Raw genomic sequence first — 18,095 nt, 5'->3', positions numbered from 1 at the left:
TAAAAATTATTGTTTTCAGCACATATCAGTTCTTTTGTATCTCCGTGTGTGTATGTCTGCCTTGGGGCCAGGCAGCAAGCATATGACTACTGGTCTCTGGAGAGAAGCTTAGCACCAGCTAAGGCGCCAGAACTGCTGCTTGCTCCATCCTGCTGGCCTGTGGCAGCCCAGCCTCAGCCCAGCACAGGAGGCTTTCACAATCTGTGAGTGAGCACTGTCCTGTGTGTATTATCAGATGCTGGGCCTGGTTCTACTGATGCTTACCTATGTCCCATAATGAGTTTCATGCACCAGATTACTTAGAGAACAAATGTATTCCAAGAGTGGGACTCTAAAGTCTGTGTTGTTGGCACAGGTGGAAAAAAAAAAATATATATATATATATATGTATGTATATATATGTATATATGTATATATATATATATATATATATGTCTTTGGATAAAGTGCTACTGCACAGGACCTTTGGTTTGGTTTTGATTCTGTTGTTTATTTCTCTTCATCTTTTTTTAAAAAGAATACAAACAGAAATGAAGCAGAAATTCCAAATGTCCCCTTTCCAATCTCACGGCTGCCCTGTTTCAACCTTTTCTCCCGGATCGTCTAGAAACAACACAGTAGAGCAGTAGTGGCAAAGTCTTTATCAACTGGCAATTTGGTTTATAGTCTTTACGATTAGTTGCTGGTTATGGTGAAGGAAACAAGAATTTGGCCCCAGTATGCATTTTGCTATGTGAATTGTATTTCCTTGCTGTTGCTGCGCACTGCCTGTCCTTTCTCTGTTAGTATAAATACTCCAAAATAGTTTCCTCAGAATAGCATCCTTTCGTTAGTTTGATACTGTCTTTTAAAGGTATTTATTAAATGTAGAAAGTGGGCGATGCTTTAGTGGATAGAAGCATGGGCCGTGAAGCCTGTCACCAGAGTTCCGTCATAATTGCCAGACCCCCATAGTAAAGAGAGAGCCAGTTCCCCACAAATTGTTCTCTGATCTCCACAAATGCACCATGGTAGACACCCATACACAATGAATGGATAGATGATAGACAGACAAACAGATAAATTTTTTTTTTAACTAAAAAAAAAAAGGATTTGTGAAATGGTTCTGCTGTCGTTATGGGATATCTCAGGAGTAATATATACTTGATTCTGTGGTAGTTAACACAATAGTTAACTACCTAGTCTTGAGTATTTGTTGAATAAATGAAAGCAATCTGATTTGTGGTTCCTTGAATGAGTACATTTGGTTTTCTTTCCAGGGTCCTGTTATGCCAGGGAGCCATTCAGTAGAGAGGTTTGTCATAGAGGAGAATCTTCATTGTATCATAAAATCCTACTGGAAGGAAAGGAAAACTTGGTAAGATTCCCTCCGAGGCTCTTTGAAAGGGGTAGGAAGGCATTTTGATTCTGTTATAAGAACAGACTATGTTTAGAGGTACTGGGCTGTAGAGAGAGCCTAACAATCATGAAGAGCAGTGTTCAGTGCCCAGAGCCCGTGTGTAAGTCAGGTGTCGGCACTCTCCCTTAGCTCAGTTCTGTGGTGCTGGCAGGGGTATCGCAGAGCTTGCTGTCTCACCGGTCAAAACAATCGGTTAACTCCAGGTATTTTGTTTGAAATAAATTTTTATGTGTATTTTATGTGTGAAATTTTTATGAATTTTATGGTATTTTCCATGCATGTATATAGTTGTATTCCAAATGAGGCCAGAAGAGGGCTTTGAACCACCTAGAGACAAGGTTACAGACTGCTGTGAGCTGCCATGGAGGCGCTAGGGTGGAGCCTGGCTCCTCTGGAAGAGCAGCCAGTGCTCTCCAGTTCCTGAACCCCAGGTGTACTGAGAAGCCTTGTAAGAGAGAAACAATTGAAAAAGACACTCAACACACACACCCACAAGCTAAAATTGAATAGTATGATGGTTTTATTTGGATGTGTGGAAATTAAAGTATGCTACTGTTTTGTTTGTTATTTCTGTCTTCTAGCATTTAGAAACCAAAGTATTAACAAATTTTCATGGAGCTGGAAAGTGTTGGCTCAGATTTTTGAGGAGAAATGTATTTAGGAGTAGATTATTAGGTTGTTAGTAGATCTGAAGGCGCTGTTATTATTACCTTGTTTCCATTTTGCGTGGAAGACGAACAATTCATGCCATGTTAATAATTAATAACTGAATACTAGAACGTTACAGCAGAGAATTTTTTCAGCTAAGTTCACTGCATTTAGAGCTGTTGGGTTTCATGTGTATCTTTGTACACTTACTAACTTAAATCACACTTTTTACAGTGCTGCGCAGCTGGTAAGCTATCCAGGGAAGAACAAGATCCCCTTGAACTACCACATAGTGGAGGTACGTATGCCATGGGTGCTAACTCACTCTCCAGTCTGTCTTCCAGCGTTGTTTGTTCTTTCCTTGCTGTTCATCAGGCTCTGAGAATGAATAGAGGTGACAGGAAATGGGCAGCAGTTGGGTTCTCAGTCAGCCTTGCTAGGAAGAAAGGAGGGTGGGACTCGAGCCTTTACCTTTTGGGTCACCTTGTTGGCCTCAGTTGTCTCCTCTTATTCTTTCTCTTTTCACTCAGAAGGCAGAGGCAGGTGGATCTCTGAGTGTGAGACCAGCCTGGTCTACAGAGGGAGTTCCAGGACAGCCAGGGCCACACAGAGAAACCCTGTCTCAAACAAACAAACAAAAGACTGGGTGTCACCATATCACCCAACCTGCTCTGGAACTCATGACCCTCCTGCCTTATCCTCCTGAGGTGCTAGGACTCCGTACATGTGCCAGCACACACATTTTTAAATCTAAAAATGTATAGAATTCCTCATGCATTAAGAGGAAAGAATGCAGTCTAGAGAGTTAGACTTTTAGGAAGAGGTAGGAAATAGCCTGCCAAAAAGATCCGGTGTCTGGTGTGAATAGGAGCATAAACACTCAGCTATCTCATCTCTGGTGCACCAAGAGTTTGAACTGCCCACAGGAATGCAGCTCCATTGCTTGAGCCCCTTGATGTAGTGCCTCCCTCCGTCAACTCTGAGACTTCAAAAGATGGATAACTGCACATCTCTCTCAGTGCTGTGGGTCTCGGCGGCCTTCGTCTAGTAGACTCTTGGTATAGAAAAGGGAATGTGGGGGACTAGAGAGATGGCTCAGCGGTTAAGAGCACTAACTGCTCTTCCAGAGGTCCTGAGTTCAATTCCCAGCAACCACATGGTGGCTCACAGCCATCTGTAATGGGATCTGATGCCCTCTTCTGGTGTGTCTCAAGACAGACACAGTGTACTTACATATTATAAATAAATAAATCTTTTTTTAAAAAAGATAAAAAGAGAGAGAGAGAATAAAAAGTAATTCCTTTCCTCTTGTAGGTGTCATGGAGTTTATGGTCAGACTGTAATGTGTGGGTCGTTCTACTGTGGAAATGTAAAGACTGTAATGTGTGGGTCGTTCTACTGTGGAAATGTAAAGGTACCTTAGGTGAGGGTTTCTGACTCTGGGTTGTTTCCCAGGTAATCTTTGCAGAGCTGTTTCAGCTCCCAGCGCCTCCTCACATTGATGTGATGTACACTACACTGCTAATCGAGCTGTGCAAACTTCAGCCGGGCTCTCTGCCCCAAGTGGTATCCTTTCCTGTTTTTAAGTGTGCATGCTTTGGCTGTGCTTTTAAAAGATGCATTATGGAGTCTCTTTTCTCAGGTTCACCTTCATGTTCCTATTGGGTTTTAGGGATAATGGTTTCATTTGCTTTGTTTTTAAGTAAATAACACTTTGGACAAAATGGATGTTTTTGAAGTTAACATATAGCATCTCCCTCTGCTTAACCTCGAATGTGTGCTGTGGCTTACAAGTTCCTTTCCCTCCCCAGTAGGACCCTGTTACTTTCCATGGCACACTGAAGATGGTATTGCCTTTTGTTTGTTTTCTGAGGCAGGATCTTTTTCCCGTCCAGGACGGCCTCAAACTTCAGGCACTAGGATTACAGGTTTGAGGCCATGTCTAGCTACTCATTTACCTTTTAAAATAATAGTTTCATGAAGAGAATGTATATGCAGCCGTCTCAGGACCTTGGGTCTTCTATAGGGTCACTAGATACTTTGCAGGATTTGAATAAGTAGTTCCCGTCTGTAACTCTGTGCATCTCTTCCATTATGAAAAGTTTGAGGTTTTTTCTGCATTTTTTCTTATAACTTTATCTTACCTGCCTCTCAGGCTTAATTCTGACCTTCCTTTCAGATAATAGAAAGATCAGAAAATACTCCAATTTCAAGTTTTTTCTCTTTTTAATCTTTCTGGCATTTGAAAGAAAAAATATTCTATACATGGTGCCATTTAGACATATATCTGTACCTGCCATTCCCAGCGTCCGTTTCTTTTTGTCGTCCTGAACGTCCATTTCTAGTTATTTCATATGGAATTTTCATTTTCAAGAATGGTTTGCTGCTGGTGCTCACCACAGTTGTTTGCTTTTGTTGTGATAGTGGTTTTCATTCTTAAGAGATGGGACAACTTTTTAGAGATAGAATTGGGCATGATTCTTACAGAAATTGTATTTGTGGTATTTCCAAATCAGAAATAACCTGAGTGTCCATCAGTACATGAATGGATAAACAAATTTTGTTTCCTTACAATGGTAATGTCCAATTAAGCAACAAAACAGAGTTGTTTTTAACCAGGGAACAGCAAAAGTTAAAGAATAATTTATGCTGAAGGAAAGAACAGATTCACAGACCATGATACTGTTTTTGTAAAATTTTAGAAAAAAAATTCCTTAATGACAGAAGATGGGGAGGGGTCTCAAGTGACTGAGGGAGTGGATACAAAGGCGCAGCCAGGGTCTCTGCCATCACTGACAGCAGGAACTTGAAAACAAGGTTCGTTGTGTGAAAGGATGAAAGATACAGATGTCCTTAGGCAGAAAGACTTCCGTTTTTCCTTTCTCCCGTTACACTCATTCTAACAGAGGAGGAGTTTTCCTTACCTTCCGGTCTACAGCTCGCGCAGGCGACTGAGATGCTCTACATGCGTCTGGACGCGATGAGCACCACGTGCGTGGACAGGTACGGCCGGCGCTGACTGCGCACCTGCAGGGATCCTCAGAAGACTGCCAGGGCTTTCCAGATTGTTCCCTGCTTTCTAGGACCCCGTGTGTAATCGCAGGTCGCTTGTTAGAGCGCAGTCTAGTGGGGCCATGCTTGCTTCTCCTTAATAACTTCATTTCTTTTCCTGTAACTTTGCCTGCTCAATTGCATGTGCAAGTCTTCAAGATAAGCTTACTTTGATAAATCTAATAATGCATTTATTATATATATAAACATTTTAGATACTGTGTTTTGAAAATATAGAGAAGTATCTTCAAACAGATCTTCATTTTATTTTAAATCAATGAATAAAACCTGTCTTGGATTGTTAGAGCAAGGTCATTTCATGATCACTGTTTCCTTTTGGGGAAAGTCTCTGTGACTACCTCTACTAGTCAGATCAGAGGAAAAGCTGAACATTCATCAAATTTCTGTATCTCTTACCAAATCTTTTTTCTCAGCAGCTAAGGTGCTTGCTGCTCTGCAGAGGACCTGAGTTTGGTTCTCAGCACCCATGTCCCAAAGCTTTACAACCTCCTGTAGCTCCAGCTCCAGGAGACCAAGTACCCATCTGGCCTTTGGCACTGCACACACACATACATACAATGTAAACACAAAATCAAGAAGTAGTTACGCTTTTAAAAGCTCGTGGTTTAAGTCTGAGACTAAGAGCTGGAGAACAGCTGTGGTTAAGAGCACTGGCTGCTCTCCCAGGGACCCATGCTCAATTCCCAGCAAAGCATGAGAAGCTTATTCTGTTTCTGCCGTTTGTAAATTATTTGTAAACATTTAACCACAATTTATTTTTTAACTACTTCCATTCCATCAACAGTTTCATGAGAAAAATAATGTTCTTCATAGCTGTGAGATTTATGTAAATATTTTGCACAAAACATGAGCTTAAATCATGCCTGTTCCCTAACGAGAATAAAAGGGAGCCTCAGTGTGAGAGCTGAGATATCTGGGGCCATAGGACAGGAGTCAGGCTTTGCTGAGAAAAGTTAAAGAAGCTACAGGTGGGTGTGCACCGAGACAGTTAGCTGTATAAAGGGTTTTATAAACTGCCAGTCTAAACTGCACTCACTGCTTTTTCTTCTCCCGCCCCTCTCCCCAATGTAGGTTTATTAATTGGTTTTCTCATCATCTAAGTAATTTTCAATTCCGTTGGAGCTGGGAAGATTGGTAAGTATAATGTTTTATCCTTCCTTATTCAAAACAAGTAATATTGGAGGTTGCTCAGTCAGTAAAGTGCTTGCTACTCAAACATAAAGACCCAAGTTTGATCTCCAGAGCCCAAGTTTAAAAACCCATGTTGAGCCATGAGTGGTTGCACAAACCTTTAATCCCAGCACTCAGGAGGCAGAGGCACACCCATCTCTATGAGTTGAAGGCCAGCCAACCACATAGTAAGTTCCAGACCAGCCAGTACTACCCAGTGAGACCCCAGGGTTTTTGTTTGTTTTTTGTTATTTTAAAAAAGCCAACCATGGAAAGGTGGGCTTCTAATCCTAGCACTGGGAACATAGAGATTGCTAGATCCCTGAAGCTCACTGGCCAGCCACCCTAACCTAATGTGTAAGTTCTGGGCCTAGTGAGAAACACTGTCTCAAAAATCAAAGTGGGTGCACCAGGGAAACAGCACCCAAGGTTATCCTCTGGTGTCCTCATGTACATGTGTGCAGCACATGAATACACACACAACACAGAAGAACCTTAATGTTTGAAATTCTACGTATAGTTTTATTTATTATTTTTTAAAATATATGAGTGCTGTGTCTGCATGCCAGAAGAGAGCATCAGATTCCCCCCCCCTTTTTTTTAAACATTTATTTATTTTAAGTATATGAGTACACTGTCACTTTCTTCAGACACACCAGAAGAGGACATCAGATCTCATTACAGATGGTTGTGAGCCACCATGTGGTTGCTGGGAATTGAACTCAGGACCTCCGGAAGAGCAGCGGTGCTCTTAACCACTGAGCCATCTCACCAGACTCTAAAACTCATTTTAAAACAATCTGTTGTCTCAAGTATTTATTTCATTGATATTTAATTACTATATATGGATGAGATAAAAGATAGAAAGACCCTAGGCTAGGGTAAGCCAGGAAATGAATATTATTTACAAAAGATTGTATATATTAATTTAATAAATCCACATTTCCTCCCTAGGTCAGATTGTCTTACTCAGGATCTTGAAAGTCCCAAACCAAAGTTTGTAAGAGAAGTTCTAGAGAAATGTATGAGGTGAGCTCTTTGCATTTTCTTGTTTTAGCTCTCTCAGCTTCTCGTGACGGAGGCTGCTTGAACTGGTTATTATCTGACAGGATCTCTCTCCTGTGTTTTGCACTTGTGATGCTTGTCTATGGCATTCTGTAAGTCCTGGTGTTTGTCCATCTTCCAGCTCACTTTTGAATCAAGATTTAGGCTACAATTAGTCAGCTGGACCATTTGGATTGTATGTGAATTAAGCCAGTGAGATTCTTTTCAATGTCTCCCAACGTTGATGAGCGTTTTCTTGTTTTCTAAACTTGGGTTTTTATCTAATTCGTGTTTTCATGGTCCTCTCCTAGAGCCATGTAGTTAAAGAGCCTTTAGTTTCTAATCCGTAGAGTATGCTGTGGGGAACTGTGGTCTAGGCTCCTGATGTGTATTTTTAGGGGTAGTTGGGTTGAGGCCTTAGGGACGACACTGTGCTTGTGTGTGGCTCTTACCAGCTCCCGTTTGTTCTTCGCTGTGTCACCTCCAGCCTCCTAGCCATGCCATGTGACCTGACCCAGCCTGATCTCACTTCCCGTCTCACCAGCAGACTGCCCCTGCGCCCACACAGCAGTCAGTGTCTGAGCAGGCCTGAGCTCGCCTATGCTAACTCACTCAGGCCTGAAGGCCTTCGTCCCCATTTGCTTCTTGGTTGTTCACCGACTTTGGGATCTTGAACTCTGGCTTTCTGGGCAAGTTGAGTGTTACCAAAGACTGACCATGAGACTGTTCTGAGGCTCTTGTTTGTGTTGTAGGTTGTCTTACCATCAACATATATTAGATATTGTTCCTCCCACCTTCTCAGCTCTGTGTCCTGCAAATCCAACCTGCATTTACAAGTATGGAGATGAAAGTAGCAGTAAGTAATGAAACAAGTATCTCTCTCCCTAAAAGTATTCATCAGAAGCTGGGTATTCATAGGAGAAACTGACTTTCTTAGAATCGTATTTCTGTATTTGAAAAGTGACCCCTATTAGCCGCTAGATTAAGGATTTTGCTGTTGTTATTAGCTTTTAGGTTTCTGCTATTTTATATTGCTAACCTTTTTCCATGACATTCTTAATACCATACGAAGAGTAGTGAGGAATTTTCCTGGGATGTACTGAGTGTGTGTTTGTCACGGCAAAGACGTCTTGCACTGGCTGTCGTCCTGTCCTAGTTAGTTGCTGTTGCTGTGACTGAGCCATGTCCACGAGCTGAGGGGAGGGTTTGTTTATCCATGTGTTTATCATTTAAGGAAATGAGCACATGGACTCAGACAGGCCTGAGGCCATGGAGGGGCGCTGCTCACTAGCCTGCTGAGCCTGCTTTCATAGAGAGCCGGGACCACCATCTCAGGGGAGGTACCACCCACAGGGGGCTGGGCCTCCCACATCAATGGGGGTTTCCTCCTTTCAGATAAGTAGCTTGTATCAAGTTGACATAAGACCCACCAGCACACATCTGATGCTGGGAATGCTGGCACCTGGCAGTCTGCTTCTAGAAGTAAATTTGTAACCGTGATTTTCACCTTTTGGCCCCATGGGTTCTGGGATTGCACCATGAATCAGCTGGAATTACTGTGGTCAGGTAGATGTCAGGTTTTCCAGCCATATTGCTGTGATTGCACTGAATGCCGTAGTCCATTCCTGAGCTTCACATTTTGTGCCACAAGGAAGTTCTGAGAACTGTGTTCTTCTCCACACAGCAAGCTCTTTTTATCTCTAGCACCTGTTTTCCTCCTTGTTCTGACCCAAGTTTGTTATTTGTAACCTTCAACAAACCTGTTTCATAGAAATGCTGTCTACTTCTGAAGTAAATTTCTTGGTTCTCAGCTAGTGTGTAAATTCCTTGGTGATGAAGAGTTTTTGTTTTCTTGTGCTTGTATGTGATTTTTGTTTTTCATAGAGTTTCCTTCCACTTTCAGGGACAGGCTCACAGCAAGTATTAGCGATATGATTATCCTTGTGTGACGTATTGTATTAACAGACAGTAGTTAATACAGGTCTTAATAGCACATTCTTACAGTCCTGTGCCAAGATTGCCCTTTTGTTACCATTGCCTGAATGACATCGATGAGTTAGAAGCCAGCTTAGATCTTTTTGCTCTGATGCCTTTATATTAATATAAATTCTATACCGTAAGCACTCACAATTCTAACCAGTAGTAAGCAAGCAGCAGGGTTTAAGCATGGAGCCTCATACATTGGCAGTGTTCACCTTGCTTAAACTCAATTGCCTAGAAGAAAGGGTTGTTGGCAAAGATGACGGGGACGCTTTTGGATTCAAAGTGTCTGGGAGACCTGAGGACTGGTGTGCTCGTGAGCACTGACATTGAGAATGATCTCTTTAGATGAGAAGGCAGTGAACTAGGTGAAGCTTTTGGGTATAGTATTATACATGGTTTAAATGCTGGTCTTGGGCCAAAGAGTATTGTGTTCTAAAAGGAGACAATAGAACTGTTGATGTAGCTGCTCGTAGAACAGTCTTTGGCCTTAGTCTACCTCCCTCTGCTCTGTGTGTAGACTCTCTCCCTGGACACTCCGCGGCGCTCTGCTTGTCGGTAGCTTTTAAAAGTAAGGCGACCAATGATGAGATCTTCAGCATTCTGAAGGACGTACCGAACCCTAACCAGGTCGATGATGACGGTAAGAGAGTGACTTCCTCCGCTGGGGGTGACGTGAGGGCTGCTGCGGCCCATTGGTGCTCACACGGCCGTGTCAGCTCTTCTTAGCACCTGCACACTTCACCCCTTACCTAAGAGGCCCTGAAATTCCTGGGAAGAGCGTCTGTTGATAAGAACCATCCTGGATATGGATGTACGCCTTTAATCCCACACTTGGGAGGCAGAGGTAGGCAGGTCTCCATGAGGTAGAAGCCAACTTAGATTGCACAATACATTTCCAGTCATCACACATTGCTCATGCAGGGGTGTTAGATATTTCTACTTTATACATCTCTATACTAAGAGGGCTTAAGTGGGTTGGATCTTTGGGGTGTGACTGACATTTTCTCCAAATTATAAACTATTACGATACTACTGCCTAACTTTTACTTCAACATCCTAGCTTTGTTTTACTTTCCTAGTGTGAATAGAGAAATTAACCGAATGATATAAAAGCTTACCTGAGTTCTGACTGGGTCAAGAAGCAGTGAGAGGGTGTGTCACTGCTTATGAAGGCACGCTGTGGAGCAGTTCAGACGTGTCAGTCAGCCATGATAACAGGAAGTGTAGTAAAACTTTGGCAAAAGTTGTAAGGTGAAGGTTTAAAGCTTTTGCTGGTTTTGCTGTAACATTTTACGTCTTGTAGTAAGAATATGGAGGAGTGTTACTTGATGCTTTCAAGCAAATGGGTCATAAGCCAGCAGTGGCAGTGAAGCCTGTTTATCCAACCAAGTTTGCTGTCCCAGGTCGGCCAGTCTGCAGTGAGAGCCTGCTATAAACAAACCAATCCTGAGTTATAAAGAGCAGGGGACGTCATCCCGGTGGGGGGAGAGTTAATGGTGTGTCTTTCTCAATGAGGGACTGAGATGAGGTTTTGCTGTATAGCCTTGGCTGGCCCAACTTAGTTTCATGTTCTCAGTATTTGAAATCAGTAGAGTTTGGTGTTTGCTTTTACTGGAACATTATTATATGTTCTGTATTATCCTTAACATTCCAAGGGATAGTTAGCTTTTTTAAAATTCTTACCATAAAATCATTTTTCAGATGAAGGGTTCAGATTTAACCCCTTGAAAATTGAGGTCTTTGTCCAGACTCTGCTGCACTTGGCTGCCAAGTCCTTCAGTCACTCCTTCAGTGCTCTTGCAAAGTGAGTACACACTCAAGTGCCAGCGCTGTCGGGACGTGTGCCCGACATCATTAAATATGGAGATCTTCCTGCATACTTTAGTAGAGTGGGGTGGGGTTTGTGGTGGCTTTGTTAAGTGTAGGCAGTGCACGTGGTGGCTAAAGTAGTGCCAGCCTCTCTGACACCTTTCCCAAGAAAGTAAGCAGCACCTAAAGCCTGCCTGAGGGTTGGTGTCTAAAGACAGAAGAAACAGCGCTCTCCTAAGTCGATGATGCTTCTGCAGGCTGAACTCCAACACATTCCGTGCAATTCAGAAACGTTAAAGGGGCTTTGAAACCACTAAAGGGGCTTCTAAATAACTGTGTGGTACTTTTTGTCTAAAGGTTTCATGAAGTCTTCAAAACTCTAGCAGAGAGTGATAAAGGGAAGCTGCATGTGCTGAGGGTCATGTTTGAAGTTTGGAGGAGTCACCCGCAGGTAACAGCTGTTTACTTAGACCCTGGCTACGTACATGTACAGATCAGCAATAATTATATTCGATCTGCCAGGAGGATGGTTTTTGAGTCTGTACACTGGATGTTGTGGAAATAATTAGCTGATACATTCTTTTGGGTAAATTTTAAATTACTCTGAGCTGTTGCTGGTTAGGGTGCATGGAAGGGTCGTAGGGCCTGTGTAAAGTCAGACGACACATTCAGGTCTGTCCTCTCCTCCCACCATGGTGAGTCCTGGGCATTGAACTTGGCTTGTTGAGCCTGCCGTCAAGCGTCTTAGCCACTGAACCATCTCGCCACACCTCGTAACATTCTTCAGGTAGCACTGTGATCGCTTCTGTGCTAGAGCATTTCCACACTTAATAGATGCTGAGTAAGAAAATTGTTGACCACAGTTTTTGGTAGGAAATAGTTATCTAGTTATTGTCATGTTTTTCCATGTTTACAAACAAGACCCATAAGATGTTGTTTTGGAATTAGGGAGATTTCAGTTGAAATTACTCACACACAGACACGTGTATTTTTATAGGGTATTATCAATACAAGTTTTCCTAAAGAGTCAGTGCTACTATTCAAGAGTTGTCTTTTCATGCAATCTTTATTGTTGATATAGTATTTCCTACAGTATTGGAGCATAGCAAAAGGCAGGATAAATCTAAAGACTGACTAGGCCCATCAAGAGTACTTGAGGTACTGGCAGGAAAATCATGAGTTCAAGGCCAGCCTTGGTTATATGAAATCCTATCTAGAAGAAAGAGATGAGCTATGGCTTAAACTGGTTGGTTCCATTGCCATTCAAACCACACTTTATAACCTGCTGTTTTATTTTCCTAGCATTGCAATTCATATGCCTGACCATCTCTTTTCTTGTAGATGATTGCCGTACTGGTTGATAAGATGATTCGTACACAGATTGTTGACTGTGCTGCAGTAGCAAACTGGATCTTCTCATCAGAGTTGTCTCATGACTTTACAAGGTTTGAACCAGAATTATATCACCTAGTAACACTGAAATCACACAGGCTTTATAGATGATCGGGACCAAAATAGCAAGGGTCAACATACAGTGAAAGCAAATGGGACAAAGCTAGTCTGTGACAGCCTTAAGCTTTCCACTGCACCTGCCACTGCTACAGGGCACACTTGTCTGCAGAACACTGGCTTTCCCAGCCCTGGCCTCTGGAAGCCCACCTGAGTGTAATGTATGGGAATGGGTGCTTTCATAACTCACCACAGAGCCGAACGAAGTCTGCCCAGGGGATAGACAGCCCTATCTGCCCTTAGTGATAGTCTGAAATACTGCAGAGATTCTCTGCAATAGCATAACAGACATTACTAACCAAATGCTGTATTACTTTAAGGCTGTTTGTGTGGGAAATTCTGCACTCTACAATTCGTAAGATGAACAAGCATGTTCTGAAGATCCAGAAAGAGCTGGAAGAAGCTAAAGAGAAGCTGGCAAGGCAGCACAAACGGGTAAGTCGTGTGCTGACTGGAGTACTTACAGGTTGGGACAGAATCCAAGCTCAAGCTGTGACAGTAGTTTGTTTATTTTTTAATTCCAAGATATACAAAACTGTCATATGCTATGACACTGAGGTTGACCACAAACTGTATTCCCTAGTTTGACTTCCTAGGCTGACTTCTAGAAGAAAACTTCTGTATCTCTAAGTCTGGGGCAAAGGAGAAGGGATACAATTGTAGGGGCTGAGTGAGAGGTGGGAAAAGTGAGTCTCAGTCCCAACTTGACAGAATATTCCCATGGTAATAAAGACTGTTTAGAGGGAAGTCGTGAGCTGGCTGACCCTCTGACTTACTGGTGTTGGGTGCATCCACCATTGTAGAAAGCAGGGGAAATGTAAGTTAGTGCCTCTCACCCCACTGCTGCTTCCGGGAATAAAAAACACTTAGTACAAAATCCTCCCCAGGGCTAGGGCATGGCCCAGTGGTAAAATCACGTGCCTGAGACCCTGGGTTTGAGTCCTAGTACCACCCATCCACCACCCCAAAACCAGCCCTAGGGAGGTGAAGGCAGAAAGATCATACGTAGCTCAAGGCCAGCCTGTGCCGCAGAGCAGAGCCTGAGCCTGGTGTTAGTTTGTTAAATCGCTCGCTCTGTGGCAGACGTCACACTGGCTTGTGTTGTTTTGCAGCGCAGTGACGATGACGACAGGAGCAGTGACAGGAAGGACGGTGCCCTCGAGGAGCAGATAGAAAGGCTGCAGGAGAAAGTGGAGTCTGCTCAGAGCGAGCAGAAGAACCTCTTCCTCGTCATCTTCCAGGTGAGTGGGCTCGGACCACCCAGTCCGTTCATCACAGAACACTGTCACAACGGGAGGCTGTCTGCTCATCATCTAATACCCGTGTCACCTGTCCCTATGGTTGATGACTCGGGCGACTACTTCCCTGGGAAAGGTTTGGGGTTGGCCGTAGAGAGTGGTATTAACATGCTGTTTTCTTAGAACGGCGGCCAGGACATATTTCTACAACAGGCTAAGGGATTTAACATTAGATCTCTCCCTTGCTAAATTGACAGTTTTGGGGGCGTCTTGAAAGTCAGGAGTATTCACCATAGTCCAGTGAGCAAGACCTTTGAGAACTCCTGGTCGGGCTTTGTTGAGAAGTTGTTACTCCTCCTCTAATACTTCTTCAACTTGTGCCTCCTTTCCAGCGCTTCATCATGATCTTGACTGAACACTTGGTGCGCTGTGAAAGCGATGGGAGCAGTGTACTGACCCCGTGGTATAAGAACTGCGTGGAGAGGCTGCAGCAGATCTTCCTACAGGTTTGTGAGGGCCTGGAACACAGTCAGCACTGTCCCAGCCACACTGGCTTCCCAGTTTAAAACCCAGTGGGGACACTAGTCTGTCAGCCAGGACACCACAGATTTTGAATGTTACCACTGTTTTAAAATAAAGTCACAGGCTGGAGAGATGGCTCAGAGGTTAAGAGCACTGACTGCTCTTCCAGAGGTCCTGAGTTCAAGTCCCAGCAACCACATGGTGGCTCACAACCATCTGTAATGGGATCTGATGCCCTCTTCTGTGTCTGAAGCCAGTGACAGTGTACTCACATATAAATAAATCTTTTAAAAAAAATAGACCCGATAAAGTTATGGAGGTTACGTAGCTTTTGTAGGCCCCTTGGTTTATGTCCGTTTGATGCCACCACTGTTCTTCAGAACACTTGACAAGGTGCTTATATCAATCACACTCTGTGCTGGGGGCCCAGCGTGCAAATGTAGCCAGGGAACAAAAACCGGATAACTTAACAGTGAGTAGATTTATAGTGTGTCCATAGGAGCAAAGTAAACTGCCTTCAGCTAGATTTACTGATGTGCCGGGGACTGGAGTTCATGTCTCCTGTTTACTTCATTAGCTCCCTAAGTCCACCTTATCCAGAAGAGTGATTAATGCAGAAGTAATTATTCTCAAAGTTCAGTTCTTTAAGCCTCCAGATGCCTCCCGGGTATTTGTTATTAGTCCATTTAAGAGGTAACTGGGAGCCCCTGGTCCTTTAGAAGTTTCTTAGTGTGTTTTAGTCTACAGAGAAAAGGTTCCCACCTGCTGACACTTTGGCTCCCTAGACAGGCTGATTTTGAAACTTCTGTGTCCTGACTTTCCAGACAGTCAGGGCAGCTGTGGGCAGTGGCTCCTGCACCAAGGCTGTAAGAACTGGGTTTAGGTTCACATTAAACCTGTCCCACTCTTTCCCCTGCACTGTTACAATGCTGAGCCTTCTAGGAAGCGTGTCTGCATGGGTGGACTACGAGGGACATGCTCTGCAAGGTTGCTTGCATTTGGTTTCCTGACTGAGGCCTTTTCTCTGTCTGCAGCACCACCAGATAATCCAGCAGTACATGGTGACCCTGGAGAACCTGCTCTTCACGGCCGAGTTAGACCCTCACATCCTGGCTGTGTTCCAGCAGTTCTGTGCTCTGCAGGCCTAACAGTCACGTTCTTCCCCTTTTATTATTTTGAAATAACTTGTCTTATTTTTGATGGTTGAATATTTGCTTTCTTGTAGTAGCCTTTCACTTCCTAAAGGAAATGGGGGAGGAGAGCAAGGAACATGGCGCGACCCTTAGTTGCCCTGAAGGGCAAGTGTTACTCGGTGACAGCGGTGTTACGGTGACAGTAGTTGTACATACGTGAGGCACAACTTCCCTGTGATACATTTGATACTTTTCCTCCTTAGGGCACAAACAACAGGTTTGAGGTGTGCAAAATGCAAGGTCAGGCTTGCAAAATAGTAGATACAGCCGACGGGCTATCCCTGGGGAGCCCAGCGTCTCTCCCGGGAAACATGGCTGGAATAAACTGCAGTTACGTTTTTTAAACTTGGGGAGTCATGATTTATCATCTTAGCCTTTTTTCTTACTGAAGGTGGACTTAGTCCCCATCCGAAACTGTCTTTTGCAAATACTTTTCTTAAGTGGTATTCTTATGATAGATACCATTTGGTAGTAGAAAGGATTATTAGACAATTCCCAATTTTGTCTAAATATAAGTCACCCAGAAATCTCGAAAGTTATTTTAAACTGCGACCTCTGAGTATGATGAAGATGCAGCAGTTTTTCTACCTCTCGGGCGATTGCAGGTCTGTCCGCCGTTGTTGAACAGCATCTGGCCACGCCCTGCACCTCCAAGAAGAGTCTGCCCCAGATCCCAGAATGTCACAGGCTGACATGGAGTGGGTGATGAATGAGCTGATGTGGACTTGGAATTCAGTGTGGCTTGGGGCTTGTCTCTGTGGGTCCTGGAGTAGATAACTGACCCCCGAGTCTGTTAAGGCTGAAGAGAAAGGGCTTGTCTCTGTGGGTCCTGGAGTAGATAACTGACCCCCGAGTCTGTTAAGGCTGAAGAGAAAGGGCTTGTCTCTGTGGGTCCTGGAGTAGATAATTGATCCCTGAGTCTTTTAAGGCTGAAGAGAAATGAGTGTTTTGTAAAATAATGCATAAGCAAATATCTGACATTCCAGATTTTTAGGATTTTTAAACTTCTTATTAAACAGTAGAAAAATCCACTGATAATGATACAGTTACTGATAGTAATTTTGTGCATTTGCTATCTTTCTGTATATGTTACACCCTGGCAAGCATACATTATGATTGTCTGTATATGTGTGTATTTAGTTACCATACATTTCAGTGGCCATAGAATATAATTTCTTAATAATGAGGATTCCTAGGCTTTTTAAATACCACATTTAAGAAGTAGGTATATCATTTAATCATTTAAATCCAGTAGTTCAGGGTTAGATGGAAGATAGTTCAGGAAGACAGAATCTGATTCGTAGGTAAACATCCTGTCTCTTTACCCTATTCCTTCTCATTTAACATAGCTCGTGCTCTAATTGATTTCAAGTGGCTCCCGTCCTCCAGGAGCCAAAGAATTAACCGTTGAAGGCACTGGTACTGTATCCTTTCCTGAGGCACAGTAGAGTTTGGTTACTCTTGAACTGCATGCTAGGAATTTGTACTTTTCTTCCTTCCTTTTGATCCTTCTGTGTGCTAGGGGTTTCTGGAAACTTCATTAATGTGCCTCTGCTCTATCCTGGTCAGCCATTTGGAAAAACTAAACCAAGGATTGTATCCTACAGAAGACAAAATGAAAGCAGGAAGCAGCTGCTCCCTTCTGGTAGTGCTCCTGTAGGCAGGGGTGGCATGTCACTGCACACATGCCTCCCTCGTGGATTCTGGGGAGTCATGCTGATGCTCCTTAAAAGGCTTTTGTCAACGCAGACGTCACTGCTTCCCTAAGGACTGTCATAGGTAAAAGTGAAAGGTGTGATGTGCCTTTACCAGCCTGACATCTGGACACCAGGATAACCTAATGCAGCTAGAGAACAGAAGCATAGCTAGACATCTCACCGTTGGCCCTGACAGTAAGTGTTCACTAACTACTGGCTGCTACGCTGTCACACCTTTCTAACAGGCTTCTGACAGATGACTGTGCTCCCTTCACAGACAGAAGCAGACCCCAGGAAAACCTGTCTGAAGTCCACAGCTAGGAAGTGAAACCACGCATCTTAGAAATGGATTATTCCTACCACACAGTACTTAGCAGCAGGCTGAACCCCCACTTACTCTTGTCGTCAGGCTAGAAACTTCTCTATAAGGAAGTCTGGCTGCCCGTTCAGGATCAGTTTTTACTGAGCTGTAACAGCATGGCACATGCCTTAGAAACACAGGACATCCCTGCTGTTTCTAAATAACAATTAGTAATGGTGTCCCACATCACTTGGGACTGAGTTGTTTTGAGTGTGGCCTTTCTCCAGGTACAGTGTGCAGCAGCGGATAGGAAAAGTGAGTTGCACAAGCTCAGTCAGTGCATCAGAGGGGTGGAAATGACCACAGCTCAGCCTGGGTGTTCGGCAGAGTCGCGTGGCTCCGCACAGTGTGCCTCCTTGCCGCTGCTTAAGCACAGTACATGCTGGTGAGGAGCGGCTCCTGTCCTCATGCCAGAGCAGCACTGTTGAGGGCATTGGTAAAGCTTTTGAC

General features: G+C 43.6%; 1 protein-coding gene across 1 annotated transcript in view; it reads left to right on the top strand.

Annotated features, from left to right (window-relative positions):
- NCBP1 (nuclear cap binding protein subunit 1) overlaps positions 1-16,431 on the top strand; it is a 30,781-nt gene extending 14,350 nt beyond the window's left edge. The window contains exons 9-23 of the mRNA XM_080940115.1: positions 1,260-1,357; positions 2,282-2,345; positions 3,503-3,613; positions 4,986-5,050; positions 6,191-6,253; positions 7,244-7,318; positions 8,086-8,189; positions 9,834-9,956; positions 11,018-11,120; positions 11,483-11,576; positions 12,467-12,570; positions 12,955-13,069; positions 13,747-13,875; positions 14,265-14,378; positions 15,429-16,431. Of these exons, the coding sequence (XP_080796241.1) occupies positions 1,260-1,357; positions 2,282-2,345; positions 3,503-3,613; positions 4,986-5,050; positions 6,191-6,253; positions 7,244-7,318; positions 8,086-8,189; positions 9,834-9,956; positions 11,018-11,120; positions 11,483-11,576; positions 12,467-12,570; positions 12,955-13,069; positions 13,747-13,875; positions 14,265-14,378; positions 15,429-15,542 (1,476 nt within the window). The 3' untranslated portion in view covers positions 15,543-16,431. The remainder of the gene's footprint in view (positions 1-1,259; positions 1,358-2,281; positions 2,346-3,502; positions 3,614-4,985; positions 5,051-6,190; positions 6,254-7,243; positions 7,319-8,085; positions 8,190-9,833; positions 9,957-11,017; positions 11,121-11,482; positions 11,577-12,466; positions 12,571-12,954; positions 13,070-13,746; positions 13,876-14,264; positions 14,379-15,428) is intronic.
- The last annotated feature ends 1,664 nt before the right edge of the window (positions 16,432-18,095 follow it).

The sequence above is a fragment of the Micromys minutus genome (assembly GCF_963924665.1).
Source record: "Micromys minutus genome assembly, chromosome: 28".
Taxonomy (NCBI): Eukaryota; Metazoa; Chordata; class Mammalia; order Rodentia; family Muridae; genus Micromys; species Micromys minutus.
This window is presented reverse-complemented; position numbering and strand designations above follow the sequence as displayed.